The following is a 24,146-nucleotide window of genomic DNA, read 5'->3' as shown; positions in this document are numbered from 1 at the left end:
CCGGCCGCCGCGTGACGCGGCGCGCAGCTCCGGAAGAGGCGTGGCCGGAAGCGTGCGTGTGGGGGCGGGGCGGTGACGGCGGGATGGAGCCGGCGCGGGAGCGGCGCGTCGGGCGCTCAGGTGGGGGAGGGGCGGGGCCGCGCGCGCGACGCGGGGGGAGGGGCGGGAGGTTGCCCCTCCCCCTCCTGCACTTGGCGGGGGGGGGGGGGCCGCCCCTGAGGGGCCGGGCCGGGGCAGGGGGCAACGCGCACAGCGCACAGGCCCTCCGGGTCCCCGCCGCCCCCGGCTCTGCGCGGGCAGGAGCCACAGCGAGACCCGGGGAGGGCGGAACCGCCGCCCGGCCTCGCCCCGGGGGGGCAGCGCGTCCTGCGGTGAAGCCGGGCCGGGCCTGGTGCCGTCCGGGGGGTTGGCGTTGTTTTCCCTAGCGGCCCCTCGGAAAGGCCCCGCCGGTGAGAGCGGAGAGCCGGAGCGGGATCCGTAGGCGGGTGGGCGGCGGGGGAAGGGCCGAGGCCTCGCCCGGGCCGGGCCAGCAGGGAGCCCCGAGCCTTTCCGAGCTCCTACCGCAGGCTGGTCCCGTGCGGCCTTGAATATCGATCCATTAATAAACACGAGCGATAACTGTCCCTAATCTTGAAAACATCCCTATTAAGCGCTTCAGCCGTCACCTGCTCTCTGCTGGAGTCTGCGAATCGCCAGCCTGTCTTATCTCCAAAGCGAGGGGAAACAATCCTGCGCTTTGTTCCTGCCCGTTTAATCGCTGGGTGCCGGCCGCAACGGCTTTGCCCCGTCTGAAACAAGCGGCAGAAACGGAGCGCGAGTGCCCGGCGTTTCGCCAGAAGTCAGTCAGTGCCTGGATGTGCCGCACAGAGCGGGATTCCCAACGTTGCTGCGTGCGAGAGCAGAGGCGGAGGTTGAAAACACGCAGGGAAGCGACCGCGGCGCATACTCATGCTTGGCGCGTTGTGGACCCGATCCGAACACCCGCCTTTGCTCGGCGGGTCCGTCGTCTCAAGCTGATGGGTCTCGATCCGGCGTAGGTTTTGTTCACACGTGGGAGCTGTTGCAAAAGGTGCGAAGGGGTAGAAATGTTCCTGTTTCCATTCGGACGCTGCGGCTGCCGCCTCCGCACCAACCCGGCCAGGAGTGGAAGCGGCTGCGGGAGCAAACAGGTCCTCAGAACCAGCGCTAGGCCAATGGGATTGACAAAATTCAGTCTTATTTTTTGGTATCCTGGTTAGAACAGGTGTTTAAATATTTCTAGAGAATCTCCTGAATCTTAACGGCCAGTTGGAGAAGTACCAAGGGGCGCCCAAACCGTTGCTCTCAGTGTTCCGGGATGCAGGCTGGAGTAGGTTTCCCAATGGGAATCCTGTTCCCCAGCCAGGAGCTGATTGCCGGCCGTGCGGAGGGAAGAAATGCCTCCGTGGCGAGTCCCTGCTGCCACCGGGTGGTAATCGCTCTCCACTGCATTTTTACAGACCTTGACCGAATTCATATTTTCATTTATGTGATAATTTACCCAACGTCAATTTTGTTCCTATTCGCGTCCTTTTTTTAGTACGGTTTCCAGAGCAAGGAAAACGCAATTTGTATCTGAGAGCAAAGAGAAACGCAGAACGCAGAGAGAAAGACGCCTTTAATTAAGACTTTGCATCTTTTTCTACTGAAATATTTTTAACCTGCTTCTGCCTTTTCATGTCCTTTTTCCGTTGGTGCAGGTGCTCTTGCACGCAGCACATTTCGGGGTAGAGACATTCCAGCTCTGACGCCACGTTCTCTATCGGAACGGTGGTTGTGGGCTGCAGCTTTTTTGTAGACTTCACTGTTTTCCGTTACAAGGTGTGCTGCGTCGTGACAGGAACAGGCTTTTTAAAGCTGTTTGCTTTGAGCCTTCTTGGCACATTCACACGAAGCTATTTCTCTGCTTTTTTTTTTTTTTTAAATATTTAAAGTGCTGAGACAATTTTTGCCGCTGTGCTTTAATAGGATTTGCAGCTGTGAATGTGCTTTAATAGAATTTACAGCTGGGCTGAAGTATCCCCTCTCTTAAAATAACATTGCAGCTTCGTGATTCAGGAGAATGTGCTTCCCACTAGTTGCTTTGTAGCTGTGAATGCTCTGGAGCAAGAGGAGAATATGAGCAAACCCAAAACTTTTGTCTGTGGCTAAATAGGAAGCATAATCCTGTGGTTAGGGACTGGAACTGTAAATGAGCGTATTTGGGTCTTGTTTTTTTGCTTTGCTGATGACTTGCTTTCAGCTCTCTCATGCGGTTTTTAACCTGCCAGGTTTTTTTTTCTCCATCGGTAAAGTGGTAATAGGAAAATCTATAGGAAAATGGGAAAAAATAGGAGTGTTTTTAGATCATTAAGTGATCGGTTTGGGGATCTTTATGTGCTGCAAGGCGCTGGATCAGAAAGATGGCAGGTGGGAAATAGTGCAGGATGTGGTGTCATTGGAACCCGGCGAGAGCTGTGGGTCTTCTGTTTCTCAAACTGAAAAGCAGTTGGTGGCTGGGGAACCAACGGAAGAAATGTGTTATCTTAAAAAGCTGCATAATAGATACCGCCTGCCTGTCGTGGCTCTGGGCCAGTAGTTTTCGTAGCTGGTCCCACAACGTCAATCCAGAATACACAGAAAAGAAAGCAGTGAGACTCCACAGAGCGGTTTAAATCTTGCAGGTGAGGTTTGCAGGGAAGAGGTGGATGAGAGCCACCTTCGCATACGCAGTTTGCTTGATGGGCAGATGCCCTCACTCTGGGGACCAGGATCCCTGCCAAAATCTTGGAGAATTGCAGGTGGAGAGGGGGGAGTGGTGTGAGTGTCGCGTCCCAGAGATGCTGCTGATGGATAGAAGGGGTGGGGGGAAGCCTGCGTAGCTGAGAAGGCACCTTGGCCTTGCTCTGACGGAGCTCGCGGGGTCGGTGCCACAGAGGCAGCCCCAAATAAAGCCGTTCTTGGCTTCCCGGTGGCAAAGGCTGGGCAGAGAGCAAGACAGAGGAGAGAGCGTGCCTGGCAGCGTGTGGCTGGCTGCAAGCCCCTGTCTGCAAACTGCTTACACAGATGTTATGCTCAGAGTCCATGTTTTAATTCCGTCTCTATCCCAAAAGAAAAAAAAAAAAGTTTAAATCCCATTCAGCGTGCTGGAACTGGAATGTGTGTGGAGATGCTTGGTGGAGTCCTGGCTTGAGCTGCTGGTGTTTCTGCTGAGGCAGCTGCTAAGGGGGCCGGTGAGCCTGTCTGCTCCTGGTATTTACACTGGCCCGGTAAGAAATGGGCTGAGAGTACGTGTTATAACCTCTCTCCCTCTGCATCCTGGCCAAGGTTAAGAAGTCAGGGAAATATTTTTTTTTATATAGGAACAACATGAAAGAGGTCTTCTGCATCTTCTCCCAGATCCATGATCTCTTTCATAAGTGACTTTCTTGTTCATAGAGATGTGCAGCCCTTTGAAGTGCCTGATAGTAAACAAAGGCACATCATTTACAAACACGGCTGAAGCCAGAAATACCTTTCTGTGTCCTCTCTGTTTATCAATTCAGGTTTCCGAAACCAGAAGGAGAATTTCGCTGCCATCACTGACCTACGGAGGCAACTTTCAAGCTCAGAATGGAGCTGGTGAGCAGGCAGGACCCCCACCTCCGAGAGGTCGTGTGGTTTGCGGTGTGCTGCAGAGCCCTGACGCTTCTGCTGCAGGCAAGTGTCCTGTTCCTAAACCAAAGACACTGCGACATCTGTTGTTTGCTGCTCCGAGGCTTCTCTCTTTGGTACTGCCTTGCGTGCCGTGAGCTAGCTGGTTCTGCTTGATTGGGAAATCATCTTTTCCTTTGGAGAACCAGCTGCATCCAGGGAGGCAGGTTGCTGCTAAGTAAAATTACGTACGTTTCCTTGTAACTTTACAATGTTTTCACACCGCTGTTGCAAGAGGCTGGTTTGGCAGCACAAGAGGCTGAAGTCTCTGTTTACCCCCAGAAGAGGAAGAACAATCTACTCCTGCACGTTCTTCCCAAGTCTCATTTCCAGAGACATCCTTCTCTGAGCATGAGAGAGCTCGGTTGCTCACTCCATCCTACCTGTGCGTACCCAGCCAGCCAGCTAAGAGTCTGGCTATAGCCGTGGCCCTCCTGAAACAAAATCGGCCTGAGAAAGCTCTTCAGCAGCCGGCCGCCAGCCAGCTGGCAGGTTGTGGCAGCCCCAGTCTCCACTGGGTAGGGCTGAGTGGAACCATCAACTGGGATGAAAGACTCCATGTTACAAATGCCAGAAGCCTGGTTAGACCAGATGTGTGCTTGGTGGTAAAACGGCGGCTTTGTATGTCTTTTAGTCCCAATTTGTTCAGTGTGGCCTTTTTTCTCTGCCAGCGCTGAATTTATTGCAGAGGACTCATCCCAATCTACATGTAGTTAAGCTACAAAACTTACCGTCTGAGGGTTTTTTGGGGTTTGGGTTTTGCTAAAACATTTTTTCATTTGGAATTACATTACAATGCATTAAGTTGCATGCCTCCTATCTTATGAGCTCTCTGGGTTTTTCTCTCCCCTTTTAAAATGCGGTCAGTGCCTGGAGGCAGAGGTGTGTGCGTTCTTCTTGCTCATCTCCAGAAAGCGAACCCCTCAGTGCATGTCGAGCTGCAGAGGCGATGGAGTGATCTAGAGACTAGAGGGGGGGCCTGGGAATCAGCTGCCGTCTTCTGCATCAGTTTGCTCTGGGAAAATCTTTTTCTCTAGTTCTGTCTCCTCTCCCTTGTACATCAGCTGGGATAATAATGCCAAATTCAGTAGAAAAGGAGGCTTACCAGTGCTGCAGAGGTACCCGGAGCGAGCGTACGCAGTTAGATGTGCCTGAGCATGGGGCCGAGCAGCTTTCCCTGCCCAGTTCCGTGGGGATTCGTGCTGGATATATTCCAGAGCTTTATTCAGTTCAGATGTAAATGCCCCAAAGGTCGTGTTTGCACCTTTTCACAGTCTTACAGGCGACCCTGCTGCAAAGCCCCTCAGCCTGGCTTCTGTGCGGCTCTTGTCCTCTGCTTTGAAACCCAGGAGTCCACGTCCTGCTTGGTTCTTTCGGTAGGGTACGAGAGGATCTCTGCTGGACTTCAATCCTCTCTTCTTTTTCCAGGCTCTGTTTAACCTCCTGATCCCAGATCACGCTGCAGACGCCTTCTCTCCCCCTCGCCTGTCCGAGCCTGGCCTGTGGGACCTGCTGTTGGAGTGGCTGCTGGGAGGCCTCTCGCACTGGGATGCAGAGCACTTCCTCTTCATCGCCGAGCGCGGTTACCTGTACGAGCACAACTGCGCCTTCTTCCCGCTGTACCCCCTGAGCGTGCGTGCCGTGGCCGAGGGTGCTCTGTGGCCCTTGCGGTGGCTGCTGGGTTTGAGGAGCCGCCTCCTGCTCTCAGCCGTACTTCTTAATTCTCTCTTTTCCGTCCTGGCAGCCACTGCCCTGTATAAGCTGGGCTGCGTCGTGCTGCAGTGTCGTAGGGTGGCTTTCCTTGCTGCCGTTCTCTTTTCTGTCAGCCCTGCCAATGTATTTATGGCAGCTGCTTACTCAGAGAGCATGTTTGCCTTCCTGGCATTCAGTGCCATGTGGCAACTGGAGAAGGGGCAGAGCTGGCTCAGTGGACTGCTCTTCTGCCTTGCTTCTGGGGTGCGTGCCAACGGGCTTATTAATGCTGGCTTCTTTCTCTACTCCCGCGGTAAATGCTTTGCCTTCCAGCTCCAGGTGGGTTCAGGATCGGTAAGGAAGCTCCCTCCGTTCTGGAAGGAACTCCTTAGCGTTGCATCTTCAGCGGTTCTGATGTGTGCTGTCATTTTTCTACCTTTTGCTTTATTTCAGTATTATGCCTATGTGAGGTTCTGTGGTCCTGGCACCAGCCTGGAGCAGACTGTCCCCAAGCCGCTACTGCAGCTGGCTCTGGACAAGAGTTATCGTCTGGCAGCCACGAACGGGGTTAAACCCCCTTGGTGCTCCCAGCGATTCCCCATGGTCTATTCCTATATTCAAGATGCTTACTGGAATGTGGGCTTTCTAAGGTATTTTGAGCTCAGGCAGATACCAAATTTCTTGCTTGCTTTGCCTGTCACGCTCCTGGGCTCGTGGGCTACCTGGACCTACATCATTGCGAATCCCCGGCACTGCCTAACTCTTGGTCTAGAGAGAAGAAAGAGTGAAGAAGAGGGTAAGCCAAGACTTGGATTTTGCTGCCCCGCTGTCTTCGTGTATGTGGTCCATGCCACAGTCCTGCTGGTGTTTGGATTCCTCTGCATGCACGTGCAGGTAGGACGTTCACCGCAACACACAGGAGTGATTTCTTAAGGGGAATGCAGTGTGGTGGCCGAGGCAGTGACAGTCACAGGGCAATGCAAACCAAAAGCTTTGCCTTTCCTCTTTCGGAGCTACTTCCCCAGAGAGTTTCCAAAGTTCCTCTTAAGGCCAGGCTTGCCAAGCCCTGCTAATTGGCTGTTGGAGGACAAGGTCATTATCATGTTGGGCTGAGCTTAATGGATGGCGATGAAAGGATGCAGAGCTTGTCGCCAATCCCTAGAAAGTGTTCAAAGGCCTTTTTAGGACACAGGGGCACTAAAGGTTGGGAGTTCCAGTGAAAAAATAATGGAAGAGTGAGATTCAAGTCTGTCCTGAAGCTGCTGCCCCTGCCCAGTTCCTGAGCTAGATGGTGACGAGGATTGCAGCGAGATGGTGACAATTAGCACCGTGCTTGTCCAAAACCTGGAGACCACTTGACTGCTTACACAAATGTCTTAATAAATGAACCAGGTTGAGCTGAGAGGTGTTTCATTTCAATGCAATAAATCCTAGCACCGTGAATTGGGGCTGTATTTCAGTCCCCTTTATCAGCAATCTGAGGCAGATAGAAACCTGCAATTTATGGGATTTTTGCTCTCCCTGTCACCTTCAGGTGTTGACCCGGTTCCTTGGCTCCTCTTCTCCTGTCCTGTACTGGTTCACTGCTCACCTGCTTCAAGAATACGAACCTTTGCTCTGGAGCGAAGGGACTGATAATCAAACCGCGGCACCTCGCTCCGAGAAGTCTCTTCTAGATAAATCTCCTGGTTCCTGTGGGCGAGGGACTTCTGAAAACCCCGTTGTGAGGCTGCTGCTGGACTGTAGATTAATCACCCCCCTCAGCAAATGCATTCTTGGATTTTTCCTGTCCTACTGGCTGCTGGGACTGGTTCTGCACTGCAACTTCTTGCCGTGGACGTAGTGGGGGTGTATTGGTACAGACAGGTCGCGGGGCAGAATTGAAACTCGTTTTTGCTAAAAACCTTGATGTATATACAAGGATGCTGTTGTCTTGGTTACAAAGGCGATACTCCTCAGTTACAACGTATGTACAGAGCTGTCGCTGCGTGGCCGTGTCCGAAACGGGCGCGTTCTCTTTGCTGTGATGCTACAGCATCCTGCCTAGCTCTCTGCTGTCGTTACGGCCAAAATTCCCGTAAGCTGCCCGGGACAGGGAATTGCATCTCGGTTCCTACGTCTTCTGGGGGAAGAGCTGCCACCGAGCAATGATTTATGGCAAGGATCCGTCAGGAAACCCCCGGGAAGTGTCCTTGACGGCACAGCGGGCATCTTTTTGCAGGGAGGCACCTGCAAGGCCTCGGGAGCCGCTCGGAGCCCTCTGGTTCCTTCCCTTCCAAAGCTCTTGCTCTCCCTGAGAGCAGCGGACCGTGGCGACGCGAAGGGGACCGGCTCCGCCTGCTCCCCCGGGCTTGTGGCGCCGCGACTCGGCGCTCTGCGGGCCGGGCAGCGCTGTAGCCGGTGTTTCAGCACAGACGCATCCCCGGTAAACGCGCGGTTTGCCGGCGGGGCGGTCCCCGTCCCTTCCCGTCCGTGTCGTGTCCGTGTGCCCCCCCCAGCTCCCCGGGGCTCCCGGGCCGAGGCTGCTCCCGTCGGGCGGGGCGCGGTGCCCGGCGCGGCCGGCAGGGGGCGCGGCGCTGAGGGAAGGGGCGGGGCGGGGCGGACACGTCCGCCGGGCGAGCGGCGGGGCCGGGCCGGGCGCTGCGGCGCCATGAAGGACTGCGAGTACCGGCAGATCCCGCCCGGGGTAACGGCACCGGGAGCGGGTACGGTCGCCTCGCAACCTCCGCTACCAGCCGACCCGGAGAAGTCCGGTACGACCCGGCGGCCCCGGCGGAAGTGGGAGGTGTTCCCGGGCCGCAATCGGTTCTACTGCGGCGGCCGCCTCATGCTGGCGAGGCACAGCGGCGTCTTCGTCCTCACCCTCGGCCTCATCCTGGTCACCAGCGGCCTCTTCTTCGCCTTCGAGTGAGTCCGCGCTGCCGGGCCGGGGGCTCCGGGCACCGCCCTGGGGTCTGCGGGGCTCTGGGGTGTCCGCCCCACCCCCGCGTCTGCTGGGGGTCCCTCTGGTGTCCCCCCTGTGCTGGGGCCTGGGGACCCCCCCCCCCCTCGGGATCAGCCCCCCTTCCCGGCGGGGGTAAAGGCGTGTGGGGTCTGTCCCTCGGACCATTCCCCAGTGGGGGGCTCCGAGCAGCTCTTGTCCCCTTCCTTGAAGCCCCCTGCTTTCACGGGGAGCCGTAGGTTAGCGGGCATCCCCCCCACGCCCTCGTGGTGGGTGGGAGGTGGGCGGGGGGGGGGGCACTTCTACCCCCTGCCATGGGAGCCCCGATATCCCTTCCTTCTCCCCACTGCCCCCCCAAGCCATTCCCCCAGACCCACTTTGCAGGCAGTCACTGCTTCCCCTTTACCTGTCCTCCAGGTAGGAGGGGTGGGCAGGGGCAGCCCTGGACCTCGTTTGCTCAGTCTGGCCCCGGGAAGGGCTTTAACATCCTCCCAGGATGTCCTCCTGGTCTCTAAATACCCTCCCCCAGTCTCCCCTCCTGCTCCAGAGGAGAGAACTGGTCCACAATGGCAGCCAGGAACCCCCCAAGACTGGTGGACTTGATCTGTAGTGGCAGCAGGAATAGTGTTTCTGTTAAAGGTGCTTGATAAATGGTGAAACCCTTTGGGGTCCCGCCTTGAGGCTCTGCCCTGGAGCTCTGCCCCCATTGTGCAGTGATGTCTGGGGAAGAGGGAGCTACATCTCCCCCGGTTCCCTTTCCTTTTGGAAAACTGGCCCGGGAAAGCTCCCCGGTCCTGTGCCCCAAGGGAGAGGAGACCAAAGAGCACCCCATTACGTCCTGCACTGCCCGGAGGAGCCGGGGAAGGAGCACCGTTGGTTATTGACACCTCTGAGGGTTTCTGCTATCCCGCCTCTGCGTTTCTGTCTCAGGAGGAGCTTGTTTTTCCTGCCACTGTACGAAGCGGGGCGGGGGGGTGTCATGCCTGCCTTTGGATCACAGCGTTATCTCTGCGAGTCTCAGAGTAAAGCTGCCCAAGCCTGCAGGCAGGGAGATGAAGGTATTTGATCGGATTAGAGGTTCTGAGAAGTCAGATGAGCTGAAAGGGGCAGGCAGCTGTGGGAGGCAGTAACTGCATCCCGACACGAAAACTCCTTTCTTAGTGTCATCTGTGCCTCTCTGACAGCTTTCTCTGCTGTATCTGAAACTAATGGGCAGCACTAGCACAGTAACTGCTTTGTACAGGGCCAGGCAGAGGACATCTGCTTTCCCCTCCCTTCTTGCCTAGTCACTCTTTCTTGGTCAAAGATACCCTGGGGCTTTCCAAGTTGTTATTTTAGCAGTGTGCTTCTGTTGCATGGTCACGGTTTGCTAGATGTATGGCAAATACATCTTTGCCTGTGTCTACAGTTCACGTTTTTTATGTGATTTCTTGTTGCCTGAAAAGGGGAAAACGGGATCCAGAGATTATGCCAGAAAAGGGGTGGCAACAAAGCTCACATCTCTCATTTCGGAGACCTTTCTGTCCCTCTGTCAGGGAGATGACCGAGGGGCTCGGCAGCAGCGTTGGTCTGGGGCCGAAGGGGTTTTGTTGCTTGGTGGCTGCTTTGTTCTGGACAGCTGAGCTTGGGAGTTGAAACAAAAGTTGCTTAATCCTCTCAAACTGCCTCGCAGCGTTACTGAGACTTAGCGCTGCCCGCAGACAGCAGGGCTCAAGCAGCTTGCCTGTCTGCGCTCGACTCTGGGTACTTATCAGTGCTTATAATAGCAAATCCCTCTGCAGAGGGAGGGATGGGATGGGTCTCCGGCACTGTGCCGTGCAAAGAGCTGTGTTCCTCGGCTGTCTTCACCTGTCGTGCTGCGAGTTGTGGGGCCTCCCTGATGCGGAGTGTGATTGCGCTGGTCCCCATCTGTGGAAAACCAGCCCCAGGTCATAGTACAGCAAGCCCCGGCGTGGACATCGTCTGCTGAGGTGCCTGGTGGCTTGTCACAGCAGTGTCAGTGCTGGAAGGCGTCCTCGTCCAAACATCTGGCACACCATGAAGGGCACACGAGTCATCCAGAGACAGCGAAGCTGTGTTGAATCGAAGCCAAATTTCCTCTCGGCTTCACGTGTTGGACCATTTGGGATGGCGTTCATGCTGGTTTTTGATTCCTGCTTAGCTTGGGGTGTTTCTCCATGTGTTCTTGATGCTGCTGTTACAGAAGGTGACTGGGCTTTGGGGCAGCTGACAGGTCTTTGAAACACAATTCTGGGACTTCAGAAGGGCAAAGAGGTTGTGTACAGGGGCTTGTACTGCTGCCTTTGTGCCAAAGACCCTGTCTTCCCCGTGCCACTCCAGTGTTTTGTGGGCTGGCTCTTGCTGTCCCAGAGGTCTCTGCAAAGCAGCAGCGCTTCAGCCCACTACCCCATGGTAATTCATAGTGTCACAGCTGATAGCCAGTTCTGTAGCGACGGTTGGTAACAATGCTTTTTTTTTTTTTTTTTTTCTTTTAACAGCTGCCCCTTCCTTGCCAGTCACCTCACCTTGGCCATCCCCATCATTGCAGCCATCCTCTTCTTCTTTGTCATCAGCTGCCTGCTCCAGACAAGCTTCAGAGACCCAGGTATCCTGCCCAGAGCCACCCCAAGTGAGGCCGCAGACCTGGAAAAGCGGATCGGTGAGACTTCTGTTCCCTCTCCTGTGTTTGGTCCAGTGCATACCTCTGTGTGTGTGTGAGCTCACACTTGGTGAGTGTCTGGGGAAAAGGCCAGAGTATCAGATCATGAGGCTTGACAGTGTCTTAGGAGTCCTGGTAAGAGAGATGTGACAAGCTTCTCTAGCACAGCAGGCGATGCCTCAAAGAGGGAATCTGCAGAGAAGCAGAGGTTTTGTTTCTGTTTAGCCCCATGGCTTTCCCAGGCAGAGCCCTGTGCAGTGGCTGGGGGCTGTACCCGTTCCTGTCCTCAGGATGACACCTGGGTGGGCAGCGGCCCTGTGCAGAGCTCAGGGAGGGACAGCTTGCAGCATTGGTGTCCTAAACACAAATACCATTAGGGACTGTGTACCAGGAGCACAAAGTCCCCCTTCAGAATCACGCTGCCAGGGTCTTGAAGTGCCTGGGCTGCTTCGTAATGTGCATTAATTAACGTGAATGTTGTCCCAACTTGGAGGAATCTGACCCTGTACATTCTTCTGCAAAATACGTGTGGTGAGGACTTAGGATAATTAATTTAGGAATGAATGCTTTTTAAGATTATGGTTTGCCATTGAGCCTGCTGTGCCGTAAAGTTTTCTTTATTGTAATGGTTTCTAACGCTATGCTAATATTTGTCCCCATCTAAAACTGCTGTGTCACGCTGTTTTGGTGGTGGCCAAGAAGGTGCATACATCCAGGATTTGTGGACCTTGTTGATGTGACCTCTACTAACAAATGCTTTAGCAAAACTAATGTGAGACAACTCAAACCTGCCCCGGTGAAGACAGTTGCAAGGCAATAATTCTACATCTGACTAAAAAAAATGGTTTTAAAATATCCTCAGAGCGGTTATCCATGTTTCTATTTATAAGTGCCTAAAGCGGTAATCTGGCTGCAGATGCTGCCTGATGTGCCAGCTGTTCCTGTTAATATAATCCACTTACTATCCTCTTAACATGCTCGCTGTTACATCTCTCTTTTCAAAGATTTCCTCAGAATTGGAAAGCTACTCTTTTAAGAGTGATTAAAATAAAGGAATAACCCCCAAAATTGCAAACATGATACAGAAGTTTTCCAGCTCACGCTTTTGCTGAGCGGAGAAGCAGTCTCCAGCTGCCAGTCCCCAGTGAATAATGAAGTGCCACCACACACAGATGCAAATTGTGGTGTCCCTAAAAATCCTCGATTTTGACCTTGAAGAGGAGGAGTCCTCTTGTGCTACATAACGTACGCATGTCAAATTTCAGTGAAATCTGCCTGGAGCACTTGAGACCTGCTCGCTGTCCTTCCCTGCTGCGATGAAAATGAGCCCCTTGAGCCTGGCGGTGCCGCTGGCTCTAGCTGCGGGTTGGCAAGTTGTGCGCTGGCGGCAGCAGGGGATGCTTCTGCTGAGGTTACCCTGATTTCTGTAACTTGGATGTGTACAGAAGAGGAGGAACCACATGTGCGTTAACAGATTACGTTGCCTCCTCATGTTGTGATCTGTTAGACATGCAGAGATGAGTTGGTGTTACTGGGCATGTTGACACTGCTGCTTTTATGCTCGCTATTTATAAATTGCTTTATGTTCTCAAAGACTTGGGCAGATATTACTTCCTTTTGGCATCCCAGCAGCATTGCCATCAAACAGACAAGGAAAAGATATAAATAATGCTGTAAGGAGCTGACTGGAGTTCCTGGCTGCCCACTCTGCAACAAATCCCGTAGGCTGAGCTGCCTCTCAGCTCAGGAGAGCACGTGCCGATCCCTTACCCTGCTCAGGGTGATACGAGGGGAGCTTGGGTTTCACCTGCACCCGTTTGACTGTCCCTCCTTGCCCTTGCAGACAGCATGGGCACCTCTACCTATCGCCCACCAGCCCGCACGATGGAAGTGGTCATAAACAAGTATGTGGTGAAACTCAAGTACTGCTACACCTGCAAAATGTTCCGCCCTCCACGCACCTCTCACTGCAGTGTCTGCGACAACTGTGTCGGTAAGCCCGGAAAGTGGAAAGGTGCTGATATCTCGTGTGTGTGTGGGGGGGCTGTTTTCTGTTCCTGGGCAGATTGCTTTTGCTTCTTGTAAAGGATCGTAAGGGATTATAAAGCAAGTTATTGAGTGGCTGGTCATCCTCCTATTTAAAATCAAAGCAACACCAGCGCAGTGGCTGAGGGTGAGGAGGCAGCACGTCCAAGACTCTGTGTCACTGCTTTCTCTGGTTCTGGGAGGACCGTACCATGAAATGTGCTTAAGGCCCCCACCAAACACGAGGTTTGCTGCCGACTCCTTGTTGTCTGTGGCCTTGCTGTTGCCAGGCTGGTAGAGGCACCACCATAGATGCTGGTTGAGCTTTTCTGCGTCCTCTCCTGTGCTCTCAGACTGTTGTGGGCAGGAGGGAATGAACAAAGACCTGAAGAAAAGTCTCTGATGGCCCCACGCAGGTGTGGGGAGCTGCAGGCGAGTGGGCAGGGAGGTTCCCAGCACAGCCTGGCTGCCCCAGAGCAACTTGAACTGGCAGCAGAGTGATGTGGGATTTAGGGACATGCACAAGGAGTAAACTCTCCAAGCAGCTTCTCCTAGTCGTGCACCATGTGGATGCGGAGGCTGTGCTTTACGCTGTCTGCCGGGGCAGCCCGAGGAGCGACCAACCTGTGAGCAGTCGCAGGACCCCAAGGCTCTTCTTCTAGAGAAGTTTGGGAGTTGCCAAGCGTTAAATGTTTGGGGATAGCCATGGATGGCTGTGACTCCTTACTCTGGAACAGCTCACTGGAAAGCAGCTGTGGCTGGGGCAGCATTTGGAGAGGAGCTGTCTGGGGGTGCGGGCGTGCGCCTGCCTGGTGTGCGATGGGTTTTATTTGCACTGCTGTCCCCGGCAGAATGGTTACCACAGTCCTGTTAATCTGAAATGCAGCCCTTTCATTAGAAGGCAGTTGGGAGTGTTTCCAGATATATTGCACCTGCCCTGGGTTCCCAGGCACTTTCTGTGGTTTTAGAGGCGTGTATTTATAACTTTGAAAATTATTTTCTGCCCCGAAGAAGGCGGGGGAAGCTGACGCGCAGAAAGGGAGCAGCAACGCTGCGTGCATGCACGCACTGCTGCTAGGTACTGGAAAAACCGCCGCACTTTCCCTGTTCTCTTTCAGTTTTAGTAATGGTAGATGTTACCAGTCACAAGACTTGTATTTATACAGGGTTTGGTGAGAGGAATGGTTTGGCCTTTGATGATTAAAAAAGGGCATGTGAGCAGGCGGCAGTGCTCTGCTGAAACTTCTTGCTAACGTACTGCTGCAGATGGGTTCTGGTCTCGAGTGGTGGGTGGAAGCCCCATTTGTAGCCCCTGGTTTTCGGAGGCTAAGCGGATTTTGCTCTGTTGTGGGGTGCGAGGTAGCAGGAGTCCTCACCATGTCCCTTTGTTTCAGAGAGGTTTGATCATCACTGCCCCTGGGTGGGCAACTGCGTGGGGAAGCGCAACTATCGCTACTTCTATGCCTTCATCCTCTCCCTCTCCTTCCTGACAGCCTTCATCTTTGCTTGCGTCGTCACCCACCTCACTCTGCGTAAGTACCACGGGTACTAGCAGTGATGTGTGCCGTGCTCCTGGCTGCGAACGACTTGAGCAGCACTGGGTCAACTCTTCCTGTTGGACAGAGCTTGGGAAGGGTCTGGTTGGTTTACGCCAGGCTTTTCAGTGCGGGTGGCCTGAATAGACGGGGTCTCAGACCGCAGGGAACCACAGATCCACCCTGCAGAGAGACCTTGAGAGCTGGTGACTGGATTATCCCCTCCAGAGCAAATGAGCTGGTGGGTGCATCCGCTCTTAACCTGGTGGGGAAGGTGACTTGCCCGTCAGCCCCAAATCTCCTGGAACTGTGTCTGTGCGCTGACATTTCTGCAGAGTTACAGACTGCAGATGTTTCTCAGGCAGCCAGGCAGATCTGGTGGGGGTGGCTGCATGCTCGGGAGTGAAGCGTTGGCTGGAGATGCAAGGCTGCCTGACGGCACATCGTTCCTTGTCCCCTTTTGCTTTGCAGGTTCTCAGAGAGATGGATTCCTCACCACTCTGAAGACGACACCTGCCAGATATCCTTCTGATGCCATCGGCTGCTCAGACTGTTGAGCACTGGTGCAGCAATGCTAATTGTGTAACAGAAGTGCAACGAGCTCTTTGTAGGGTCACCTTTGTGCACTTTCCACGGCTTAATTTAGTCCCCTAGCTACCTGGTTGGGGCAGACAGGGACCTTTTCATCTGTAGGCTGATAACATCACCAAACTGGGAAGACCTTTAATTCCTTATTTAGTTCACTGCCAGGGACTAAGAGTGGGTGACAAACTTGTTTCCCAGTTTGCAAGTTTACGTGGAAAGGGAAGCGGCTGGACCAGGCTGTGCCTTGGTGGATGCCTGCAGAAAGGTGGAGGGAATGGGAAGCTTGCTGGGATGTTTTCGTGGCCCAGTGTGTGTGGTCACAGCACGTACCTCCCAAAACAGTCCTCTGCCTCTCCTTGCAGGGTGATTTTGTTCCCCGAGACTTCCTTGACTTGTTTCACTGTGCTGGAGCTGGTGATTTGTTTTTTCTCAGTCTGGTCTATTTTGGGCCTCTCAGGTTTTCACACTTACTTAGTTGCCTCCAACCTGACGACGAATGAAGATGTAAGTACCTGGATGCTTGTCCTTCTGCAGGGCCAGCCCTGGTCCTTCCTAAGCAGAGGTTTTCAGGGGATCCTTGGCTGCCTGCCTTGGTGCAGTATCTCAGCAAGGCATGCTGCCTGCATTGCCTGCCATAATCCATTGCGAAGCAAACGACCCGTGCCCACGGCATTTAGGCTGTAGTTTCTGGTAGCTGAGTGGGGAGAAAGCAGCACACAGCAGTGGGGGACTGTGCCACGTGTGTTGCTTGGCAGTGTCAGGCTACGGGGGTCACGCGCTGCAATGTTAGAAAAGTCACGTGTGTGTTTTTTCCAGTCTATATGTGGCCTTGCTTAAAATTAGGAGTTCCGAGATTAAAAAAGGAAGGCTGGCCCCAGAGACTTATTTGGGTGTTAGCCTGGGACATGGGTGATCTTAATTCAGCATCCCGCATAACCACAGGTTTCCTTTGAGACCCTGGGCAAGTCCCTTTGTCTCTGTCAGTTCCTCATGTCTAATAAGCAAATAACGTACAGACATCTGTCATTTACCTTCAAGTCTGGGGTGCATGCAGGCTCCGAGGGCCAAATGAGTACCCTGAGCAGGGCAGATTGTACGGAAAAGCAGGATCTGTCTGATCCTCAGAATCAAAATTCACCCTTCTGGCCAGAAGTACCTGTAATCCTTGCTGGAAGCTTCCAGCACTGCAGAAGGCAGGTTTGCATCCCTCTTTTATTTTTTTAATTCTACTTTTTTCCCCTCCCCTTTCCTCTCCACCTCTCTGTTACACTCAGAGATGTTGGCAGAACTGTGCCAGGCCACGTAAGCGAAGCTAACGGAGGTGGCACCCCAGTACCGAGAGCACCAAGTCCGAAGCGCGTGGCCCGTTGCCTCTCTGGCCGTGTTGCTCACGTTGCCAGCCTTATGCTGCAACTGGGGAGAGGAAGTAAAAACAAAAGGAGGAAATGTAATGGTAAATGGTTCGCTGCAGCCAGGGGCCTGAGGCCAGGTATAGCATCTGCCCACTCGTGTGTGCCTATGCTTGATGTCACCGGGGTTTCGAAATCAGAGTCCCAGTGACAGCTGCTCAGGGTGGGGACAGATGAGATTGTTTCCTCCTGTTGCAGCAATGGCCTGGGAATCCCCTTGCTATTTGTTCAGCCTGAGGAGCCCAGGAGGGACCATGAGTTAGAGCCCGGCTCTGGTGAGCTTTCAGCATAGTGGAGAAGGCGGGGAGGAGGAGGAGGCTGGCGTTGAGGTCGGTGACACCGACAAGTTGCCAAGCAGCTTGGGGAGGGCACAGCTTTGGAGTTTTCTAGCTGCAAGGTTGAACCTTGGCAGAGGCAGGAGCAGCATATTGCTGTCTCCTCTGGCTGCCTTTCTGCAGTTGTCCTGCTTGGTAAAGCAAAGGGAGGGAGGACGTTTGCAGCAAGACAAGCCTTCCACCTCTTGAGCAAGGATTTGAACCGACTCCATTGTTGTGTAATCGTCCGCTATCGCACCTTTCCTATCTTAATCTGCCCGTATCCTTTTCCTTTCAGATCAAAGGGTCCTGGTCAAATAAGAGGGGTTCAGAGTTTGCCAATCCCTACAGCCATAAAAGTATCCTCACAAACTGCTGTGCAGTGCTGTGCGGACCATTCCATCCCAGGTAAGAGCCTTTGACCTCCACGGTGTTGGGAATTGCATCCTGCTTGGTGAGAGGGGCCTCGGAAAGGACAAACGATTCAGGGGAGACGGTGTCAGCACAAACACATCTGCTCCCATGATGACGGGGAAACAGTTTCCCAGTCTCTGCAGAGAGCAGCTGGAGACATGGATGAGAGATGTAACTGTTGCTTCTCCTGTGTTTGAGCTTGAGGAGTTTGGGTCACTTGTAATTGTTTCGTGGAGCTTGCAGATTAGAGACATCCTGTGATTCAACAAGGGGAGAGTAACGACACCAAAGGGCTCAGCAGCAGATGGTAAATACTGGTAGTGGCAGTACTTCTTAGCGTGTGTTTTTCCTCCTCTACTCTGAGGATCGAGCACCGTGGCAAGCAGCCAGCAGAGAACTGCCCCAGGCAGTGCGCAGACCCCGGGTTTTACCAACGCTTAGATTACCTGAAATGCTTAGTAGCATCCTACCAAATGTGTAACCTGTGAGTTAACCAGAACCGATGTTAAAACAACAAGGCAGGCAGCAGTTCGCTGCAGATGTAGTGAAGCTTTGGGCCTGCAGCCCAGGATTATCGCTGCTTTGTCACAAGAGGGTGCAATTGGGCAGAGTCAGGCTGGCATCCCCTTGCGCTGGGCTGCAGGAGTGAAGATCTGCATGCTGGCTTGGAGCTCTCGACCTGTCCTCGGGCATGTGGGGATCCTCAAGACAAGTTTGTTCACTGGGTCCAGTTTAGATTTATATGGAGCATCTCAGAGGTGTAACTCGGGGTAACACAGCAGCAGGGGAGGATGTCTGTGCAGAGAGAGTCAGAGTGTGTTTTACACTTACATCTGGCCCTGCTCTCTGAAGTACCCCTGAGCTTTTTGTTGGATTCAGAGGTGCTGAAATGCCAGTGCTGTCACTTGGGGATGGGAAATCTGCAGATTCAGGGACCTGAGCTGTTTGCCGGGAGTCTGTGGGGAGAATAGTGTTTTACTCCAATTCTTTCCTCGTTCATGTTGTTTTCCTGTTGTAAAGACCTTTTGCCAGTTCCCGTTTGGGTTTGTGGTGGCCCAAAGCTTTAACTGCCTAAAGGCTGTTTGGTAGCTTGTGTGATAAGTTTGTGGTTTGTCTCGTGGGCAGGAAGCTGTTATCCAGCGTGCTCCAGCCGATGCTTTGGTTAGCTCCACGAGGAGAGCCCTCTCTGCGGCTTGTGAGCTCCCGTCTTCGCGGAGTCTTCATTTCCTGAACTCCTCTCCCCTTGCACCCTTGTCTTTTTGTTTTCCAGTTTGATAGACAGAAGAGGATTTATCCAGCCAGATGTCGGGACCCCATCCAGTCCGAAGAGCGAACTCCCTTCCTTTGGAGCCAAAACTGACACCAGCATGGTAGGAGGCATTCCCTAGCAGTGCTGTGACGTAGCCCAGTGCCTGCTGTGCCTACACCTCGCTCCAGCCTGTACATTCCCCTCTCACCATCTCCCCGGCCTCAGGTGGGACAGCCCTGTGATGCGGAGCTGCCAAAGACTCAGTCGAGCCACATGTTGCCTTTTTTTTTTTTTTTTTAATTTATTTATTATTTTTTGTTTATTTGTTTCACTGTGATGTGGCCTGTCTGGACTTTCAACTGATAGAGCCCAACAGCATGCAAGACCCTCGGCCTCGTGCAGAGAGCAGGGGGAAGCAAATAGGTCTGGGGAGCCACCAGACCTCTGAGCCCGGAGCGTCTGATCCAGGGGGTCGCTGTGTTTCCTGCCGGGGGTAATGAGGTGGGCAAGGGTGGGAGGTGTAGGGACTGGCAAATGGTTCTCGCTCTGAACTGAGCTGTCACACCTCGTCTTCTGGGCTGGTGGAGCCATAAGTTCCCTGGTATCCCTGTTATCTCCATGAGCACGTTCTGCTTCCCTGTGCCGATGTGGAAGGGCTGTTCTGTCTCTTAACGGCCGGGTTCTCACCTCAGCCGCTGCCGGAGCGGCTTTTCTTTTCCAGAAGCTGCTGTGCCTTGGTAAGTTGGGGCTGTTCAGCTGGGAGGACTCTGGCTCCCAGCAGACGCGGAAGGTAGCTAGATGTCCCCGCTGCTGTTGATCCTGTTTTCTGGCTGGTCACTGAGGGGGTGCTGAAGAACTTTGTGTTTTGGCCCTGTCAGTCAGTAAGACAACGTTCTGCAGCAAGGACACAAGTTAGGATGACCCTCCTTTTAATGGGGAAGAAGAAACACGCAGCATTCCGTGGCTCTCGTCGTGAGATGCTTGTTGGCAAGGCTACAGTTGTAAGATTTGGGAACCTTAGTGTGCCGGGAAAGCCTGGTTACATCCGGTCTGTAGGAGACCAAAAGGCAACAGAAAAGTGGGTGAAATCCTGAGGGTCCCACCCTTCCCAGGTGGAGCTTCACAGAGGAAGCAGTGAGCGGGTGCTGGTCTCTGATAACCCCCTGTTGTGCTCTTGGTTTGGGTTTCTGGCTGGCAGACGAGAGCGGGGCTGTCCCCAGCGCCTCAGGAGTGACGCCTGTGTGCCTGGGCTCGGCCACGGGCATCGCTCCCTGCCTGCAAGGCCCGGGAGAGCCAGGCTGGGCAGCCAGCTCTGCCTCGCTGACACCGGGGTGTGCGCGGGGGAGAGTCACGGACCTTGTTAGCAATACTTGAATCGTGTTATTAAAAGCTGCTGGATATTTTTGCACAATTTGTAGAATTTTTTATTTTTTTTTTTTCTATGTAGAACGTTTTCTATTCGGTGCACGTTAGCACTGGGGCAGAGGCTTGCGGCATTTTGTGTCAAGCTGCCTGGTTAGGTTTCTGTGGGTCAGGCGGAGGCAGCACACTTACGGGGGCAGCCCGTCCCCGCTGCACCAGCGTTGTGCTTTGCACGCTGCGAGTGACCGCACCAGCCCCCGTGCAGCTTCGGGACGCGCTGGGGAGGGACGGCAGAGGCGGAAGCTTCCCCTGGCTTTACATTTCTGGCTGGCCGCGGCAGAGATCTCAGTGCTTGTTTGCTGTGGCCACCATCTCTACCTTCCCCTCCACCGAGAGCAGCGGAGGCCGCTGAATTTCTACCGGATCCCGGCAGATGGCTCTCGCCGCCCGGGGAGGCTCCCGGTGCTGCTCCGCCAGCCACCCCAGCCCTGCAGGTTCGTGTCATCTCACAGGCCAGGCGTTGGAGAGGCCAGGCGGCCCTTCCCGCTTCTCCTGCGGGGATGTCCCCAGCAGGGCTCGTCCCTGCTGCCTTCGGGGAGCCTCAACGCTGCTTTCTAGGGGCAGGCGTGGAGCCGGGGCTGGGGCTGGGGAGTGAGGAGCAGTGTGGGGGTGTTATTAGGGGCCAAACTCCTTCCTGTTTTTATTTAAACGAGTTTCCTTTGTTACTCAATAAAATTATATTTTTAAAGAGTTAATTGCTTGGATTATTATTTTATTCCTTTGAGATGCCTGCCCTCTTCTGTCTTAGTGTTTAACATCTGTCAGCTTGGCCTCGCCCAGAAGCTCTTACAACCTCCTGCAGGATGGGGCTACGAGGGACGCTTAGCAGCGATCGGTGCTGCCGTGACTCTTGCTGGAGCAAAGGGCTTTTTCTGTCCCACGTCTCCAGGCTGGGCAGGGTCTCATCCGCTCGCCAGTCCCATTCCTGCAGGAGCCGTCACCGCGGCATCTCTTCCCACCCACCTCACGCGGTGCAGGGCTGTGCCAGGGTCTGTGATCCCCATGTCTAACCCAGCCCTCTCCAGCTGTGCCACCAGATGTTGAGGCGTGTAATCTCTGGTGTCTTCCCCAGGAGGATGCCTGCCAGGACTTTGCCATTTCCTGCACAGCCTGACGGGATTTGCCCCTCCTTGGACGTTAGCTCTGCTTTCTGAGGGTTAGCTGGTAAGAAACCGCTTTCTTCTCCCCATCATCCACTCGAGCAACCATCTCATCTCCTCTGCATGACCAGCCCTGTCCATGGAGCCTGTCACCCTCCGGTTGTGTAGCCATCTGTGTGCCCTGTCCATCCCACCAGCATCCCCCTGGCATCCCCCCGGCACGAGGGGTGGCGAGCCCCGCGTTGTGCCGTCTCGGTGCAGAGGGGCTGCCCGCGGCCTCGGCGAGAAGAGAGAGATGGTTTCCCCCAGCTTGGTGCAAGATGCAGCCGCCCGGTCTGCGTGCGCCTGCACGGGGGTGCTTGGGGGACGGCACAGCTGAGGGTTTGCTCGGGGCAGAGGGTTCGGCAGCCGGGTGGCACGCCGCGGTGGCTTGTGCTCGGTGGAGCTGCCGTGATGGGCTTGGAGGAAGCCCCTGACTGATGCAGAGATTTAGTGTTTGGTGCGAGCTGTGGTCTGAACAGGAGTGGGAGCCTGGAACAGATTTCTAATCCCAGCTCTGTGGCTCAGGCAATCCCTCCCTCCCCTTGTGCCTGTTTTCCTCTCTGTAACACCAGGTTCCTCCTCCAGCATGCCCATGGCTGCGGCGAGTTCCTTCCAAAGCACGTTGTGACGCAGCTCTGCTTCACTTGGGGCTGCGGAGCTGCTCCTCTCCCCCCACGTGCCCCTGCCTCCCTCCCTGCACACCCCACAAGCTCCTGCCTGCTCGAGCTGCGGCAGCAGCGATGGAGGAAGGCTGTCAGCTCTCCTCTGTCCCGGACTGTCTCCCCTTTCTGCTGCTGAGCCCGCGTGCTCCGCTCCGCTCCCCGCTGCTCCTCGCTCATGTATTTCTGGCACTAACCCTCTCTTTTTCTTCTTCTCCTCCTCTCCCTCGTGCCGGGTCGATCCAGTATCAGCCCTGGCGGCCCGCAGCCCTCTGCCCCTCGTGGAGCACCCCGCGGGGAGCCAAGACACCGCGGGAAGCACCCGAGACTACAGCCATGACCACCACGAGTGCCTCTGCTCGCCAGGGCTAGGCGGCTGCGCCTTCCTCCCTCCCGCCGCAAGAGAGGGGGGAAAGCGGCCGTGCACAAGGAAAAGCTTTTCCAACCCCGCTCCGGGAGCCGGGACGGCCGTCCTGCGGGTTCAAAGCTCAAAGCCATACAGCCGTCCCACCCGAGTGCAATAACTGGAGTTCCTGCTGTCTCCTGCCACTGGATGGACTCGTGCAACCAAACCGAGGCCACCGGTGGCTCCCCGTAACCACCAGCCTTACCCCCAGTGACGGTGGCTCCCCTCCCATAGATGCTGGAAGATAGTGGTCAGCATTCCAGTGGGCTTTCAAAACGAGCAGGCTTCATGTCAGCGTGATTACAACCGAGCCGGTGGCGTCACACGCCCGAGCCCACCAGCCCCTCTCCGAGCCGTGTCCGTGTTCCCGAGGACTCTTCTGTGCGGACGGGAGTTGGTGCGCAGTCAGAGTTTACCCTTGCAACCCCCCCCGGCCAGCTCCCCCTTTCCTGTTTCGTCTCAGCGCGGCTCTAGTTTTAGGAGAAGGGGTTCAAGCCCCGCAGCACCTTGACCAGCCGCCTCTGCAGCCAGCGTTGCCGGAGACTGCGGCGCGGGCTGGGCTGGGAGCTGCGCTGCGGAGCTGTGCAGCCAGGCCTGACCCCCCTCCAGCCCAGCGTAGAGCCCAGTAGGATTCACCATCTATTTATGCCTTTTACTTTTGTAACGAATAAAAGTTTCTCCTATTTACTGTACGCCAGCGTCTGGCTGCTGCTGTGCCGGCGGAGGGGAGCTGCTCCCTGCAGCTCGTGCCTGGGCTTGTCGGTGCTGCACGGGGTGGAGGAGCTGAGCAGAGCCGTGCAGGGCTGCACCCCTCTGCTGTCAGCCGTGCCGGCCACGGGACGGGAGCCAGGAGCTCCCTAAACTCAGCCGGGGAACTAGCCGTTGCCTTGAGGCAAGTCTTAGCCTTCCCTGGCTCTGCACCCTCCTGTACAGCGGGGAGGGCACGAGCCTCGCTGCTGGGGCTGGGAAAGGAGCAACGGGCAGCGCCCGTGGGACCCGGGGCACAGTGAGCACCCCATGGCAAAATGTGTTCCCCACTGAAGTGCCGGGAGCCGGCAGCGTCCCCACAGCCTGGGGAGCTTCAGGGCTGGATGGGTGAGGATGGGATGGCCGGGCAGGCTGCGAGCATCCTTCCAGCACCGCTGGGAATGGCCACGAGCATCCTCTGCCTCCTGCCTGCCATGGCGGAGCCGCTCGAGCGCCCGGCCCACACCTGCCTGCAGCATCGCCAGCTCGGCTCACGGGACGGGAGAAGTGCCGCTTGGCCTGGGCAGCGTCCCCCGGGGCTGAGGCTTAGCCAGGTATCCCTCTCTCCGGGGCGATGCACCTTCTGGTGCTGCTCTTCGGCATTCGGGGCACCCACGGGTGCTCCACAGGGTGATGCTGCAGCCGAGCTCACCCGCAGCCTCTGCGCAGCGATCTGGGGCTCTCCCCTTCACCCACCCGCTGATTTTCACGAAACCGGTAGAGCAGAATGTTTTTGCAGCCTCCTCTCAGCCCATTACAACCAAAATTTGGCAGCAGCTCAGCCCCTTTGGCAGGGGCTGCCGGCAGATGCCTGAGCAGAGGCTGAGCCGTCGCACACCCCATCCGAGCTTCCCGTCCCGCTCGGGGGGGGGGTCCTGCCGGCGGCCGGGGCGGGTCTCCCCACAGGACCCTTTCGGAGCAGAGCTGACACGGGAGGATTAAAGAGCCCAAATGCAGCCAGGCTGGTGCAGGATCAGCCCAAGGTTTTGAAGCCGGGCTGGCAGCGAGTGCTTCACCGGGGCTGGGGGCTGCAGACCCCGACCCCATACGGCTTTGCTGCTCAGAGGGGTGTGAGCTGCAGAATAACTCCCACCCGGGGGTCGCCGCCTCGTGTTTTTGCAAGGGAAGGAGGTGGGGTTTAGAGGGCCGGGTACGTCGGGCTGCCCGTTTGGCCCCCAGCAACTCTATGGGGGGGTTTGGGCTTGGGCGAAGCCCTTAGAAGCTCCCTACAGATCTATTCCCCCCCCACACCTCGTC

At 55.4% G+C, this 24,146-nt stretch overlaps 2 protein-coding genes across 10 annotated transcripts in view; both read left to right on the top strand.

Moving 5' to 3' along the window:
- PIGV (phosphatidylinositol glycan anchor biosynthesis class V) overlaps positions 1-7,302 on the top strand; it is a 7,923-nt gene extending 621 nt beyond the window's left edge. Inside the window, exons 1-5 of one of the 7 annotated variants that reach the window (XM_054802782.1) lie at positions 74-120; positions 651-1,069; positions 3,543-3,696; positions 5,119-6,276; positions 6,917-7,302. In XM_054802782.1, coding sequence (XP_054658757.1) covers positions 3,610-3,696; positions 5,119-6,276; positions 6,917-7,225 — 1,554 coding nt within the window. In that variant the 5' untranslated portion in view covers positions 74-120; positions 651-1,069; positions 3,543-3,609 and the 3' untranslated portion in view covers positions 7,226-7,302. Of the gene's footprint in view, positions 1-35; positions 121-216; positions 1,070-1,123; positions 2,682-3,542; positions 3,697-5,118; positions 6,277-6,916 lie in introns of those variants that run through there. The other 6 variants (XM_054802786.1, XM_054802780.1, XM_054802785.1 and 3 more) reach the window with 6 other exon arrangements.
- A 695-nt stretch (positions 7,303-7,997) lies between these two features.
- Positions 7,998-22,779, top strand: ZDHHC18 (zinc finger DHHC-type palmitoyltransferase 18). Of its 3 annotated transcripts, XM_054802789.1 has the most exons (10): positions 7,998-8,289; positions 10,822-10,982; positions 12,826-12,975; positions 14,402-14,539; positions 15,014-15,062; positions 15,529-15,631; positions 17,149-17,258; positions 18,535-18,634; positions 21,008-21,099; positions 21,983-22,779. In XM_054802789.1, the coding sequence occupies exons 1-9, from the start codon at positions 8,033-8,035 to the stop codon at positions 21,047-21,049; spliced, it is 1,110 nt and encodes a 369-aa protein (XP_054658764.1). In that variant the 5' UTR covers positions 7,998-8,032; the 3' UTR covers positions 21,050-21,099; positions 21,983-22,779. The 3 variants fall into 3 exon arrangements, with proteins under 3 accessions (XP_054658764.1, XP_054658762.1, XP_054658765.1); XM_054802787.1 differs by lacking the exons at positions 21,008-21,099; positions 21,983-22,779 and adding an exon at positions 18,880-20,556; XM_054802790.1 differs by lacking the exons at positions 21,008-21,099; positions 21,983-22,779 and having other exon boundaries at positions 18,535-20,556.
- The last annotated feature ends 1,367 nt before the right edge of the window (positions 22,780-24,146 follow it).

Source organism: Grus americana, chromosome 23 (assembly GCF_028858705.1).
Source record: "Grus americana isolate bGruAme1 chromosome 23, bGruAme1.mat, whole genome shotgun sequence".
NCBI lineage: Eukaryota > Metazoa > Chordata > Aves > Gruiformes > Gruidae > Grus > Grus americana.
Note: the sequence above shows the minus strand (reverse complement) of the source record. Positions and strands in the feature narration are given on the sequence as shown.

What these genes read in the sequence shown, in the direction of transcription:
- ZDHHC18 (XM_054802787.1), top strand. Translation starts at nt 8,033, where the DNA reads ATGAAGGACTGCGAGTACCGGCAGATCCCGCCCGGGGTAACGGCACCG. An exon ending in TGTCTGCGACAACTGTGTCG is followed by an intron (nt 12,976 to 14,401) that starts GTAAGCCCGGAA and finishes CCTTTGTTTCAG; the next exon opens with AGAGGTTTGATCATCACTGC. An exon ending in CTGAAGACGACACCTGCCAG is followed by an intron (nt 15,063 to 15,528) that starts ATATCCTTCTGA and finishes GACTTGTTTCAC; the next exon opens with TGTGCTGGAGCTGGTGATTT.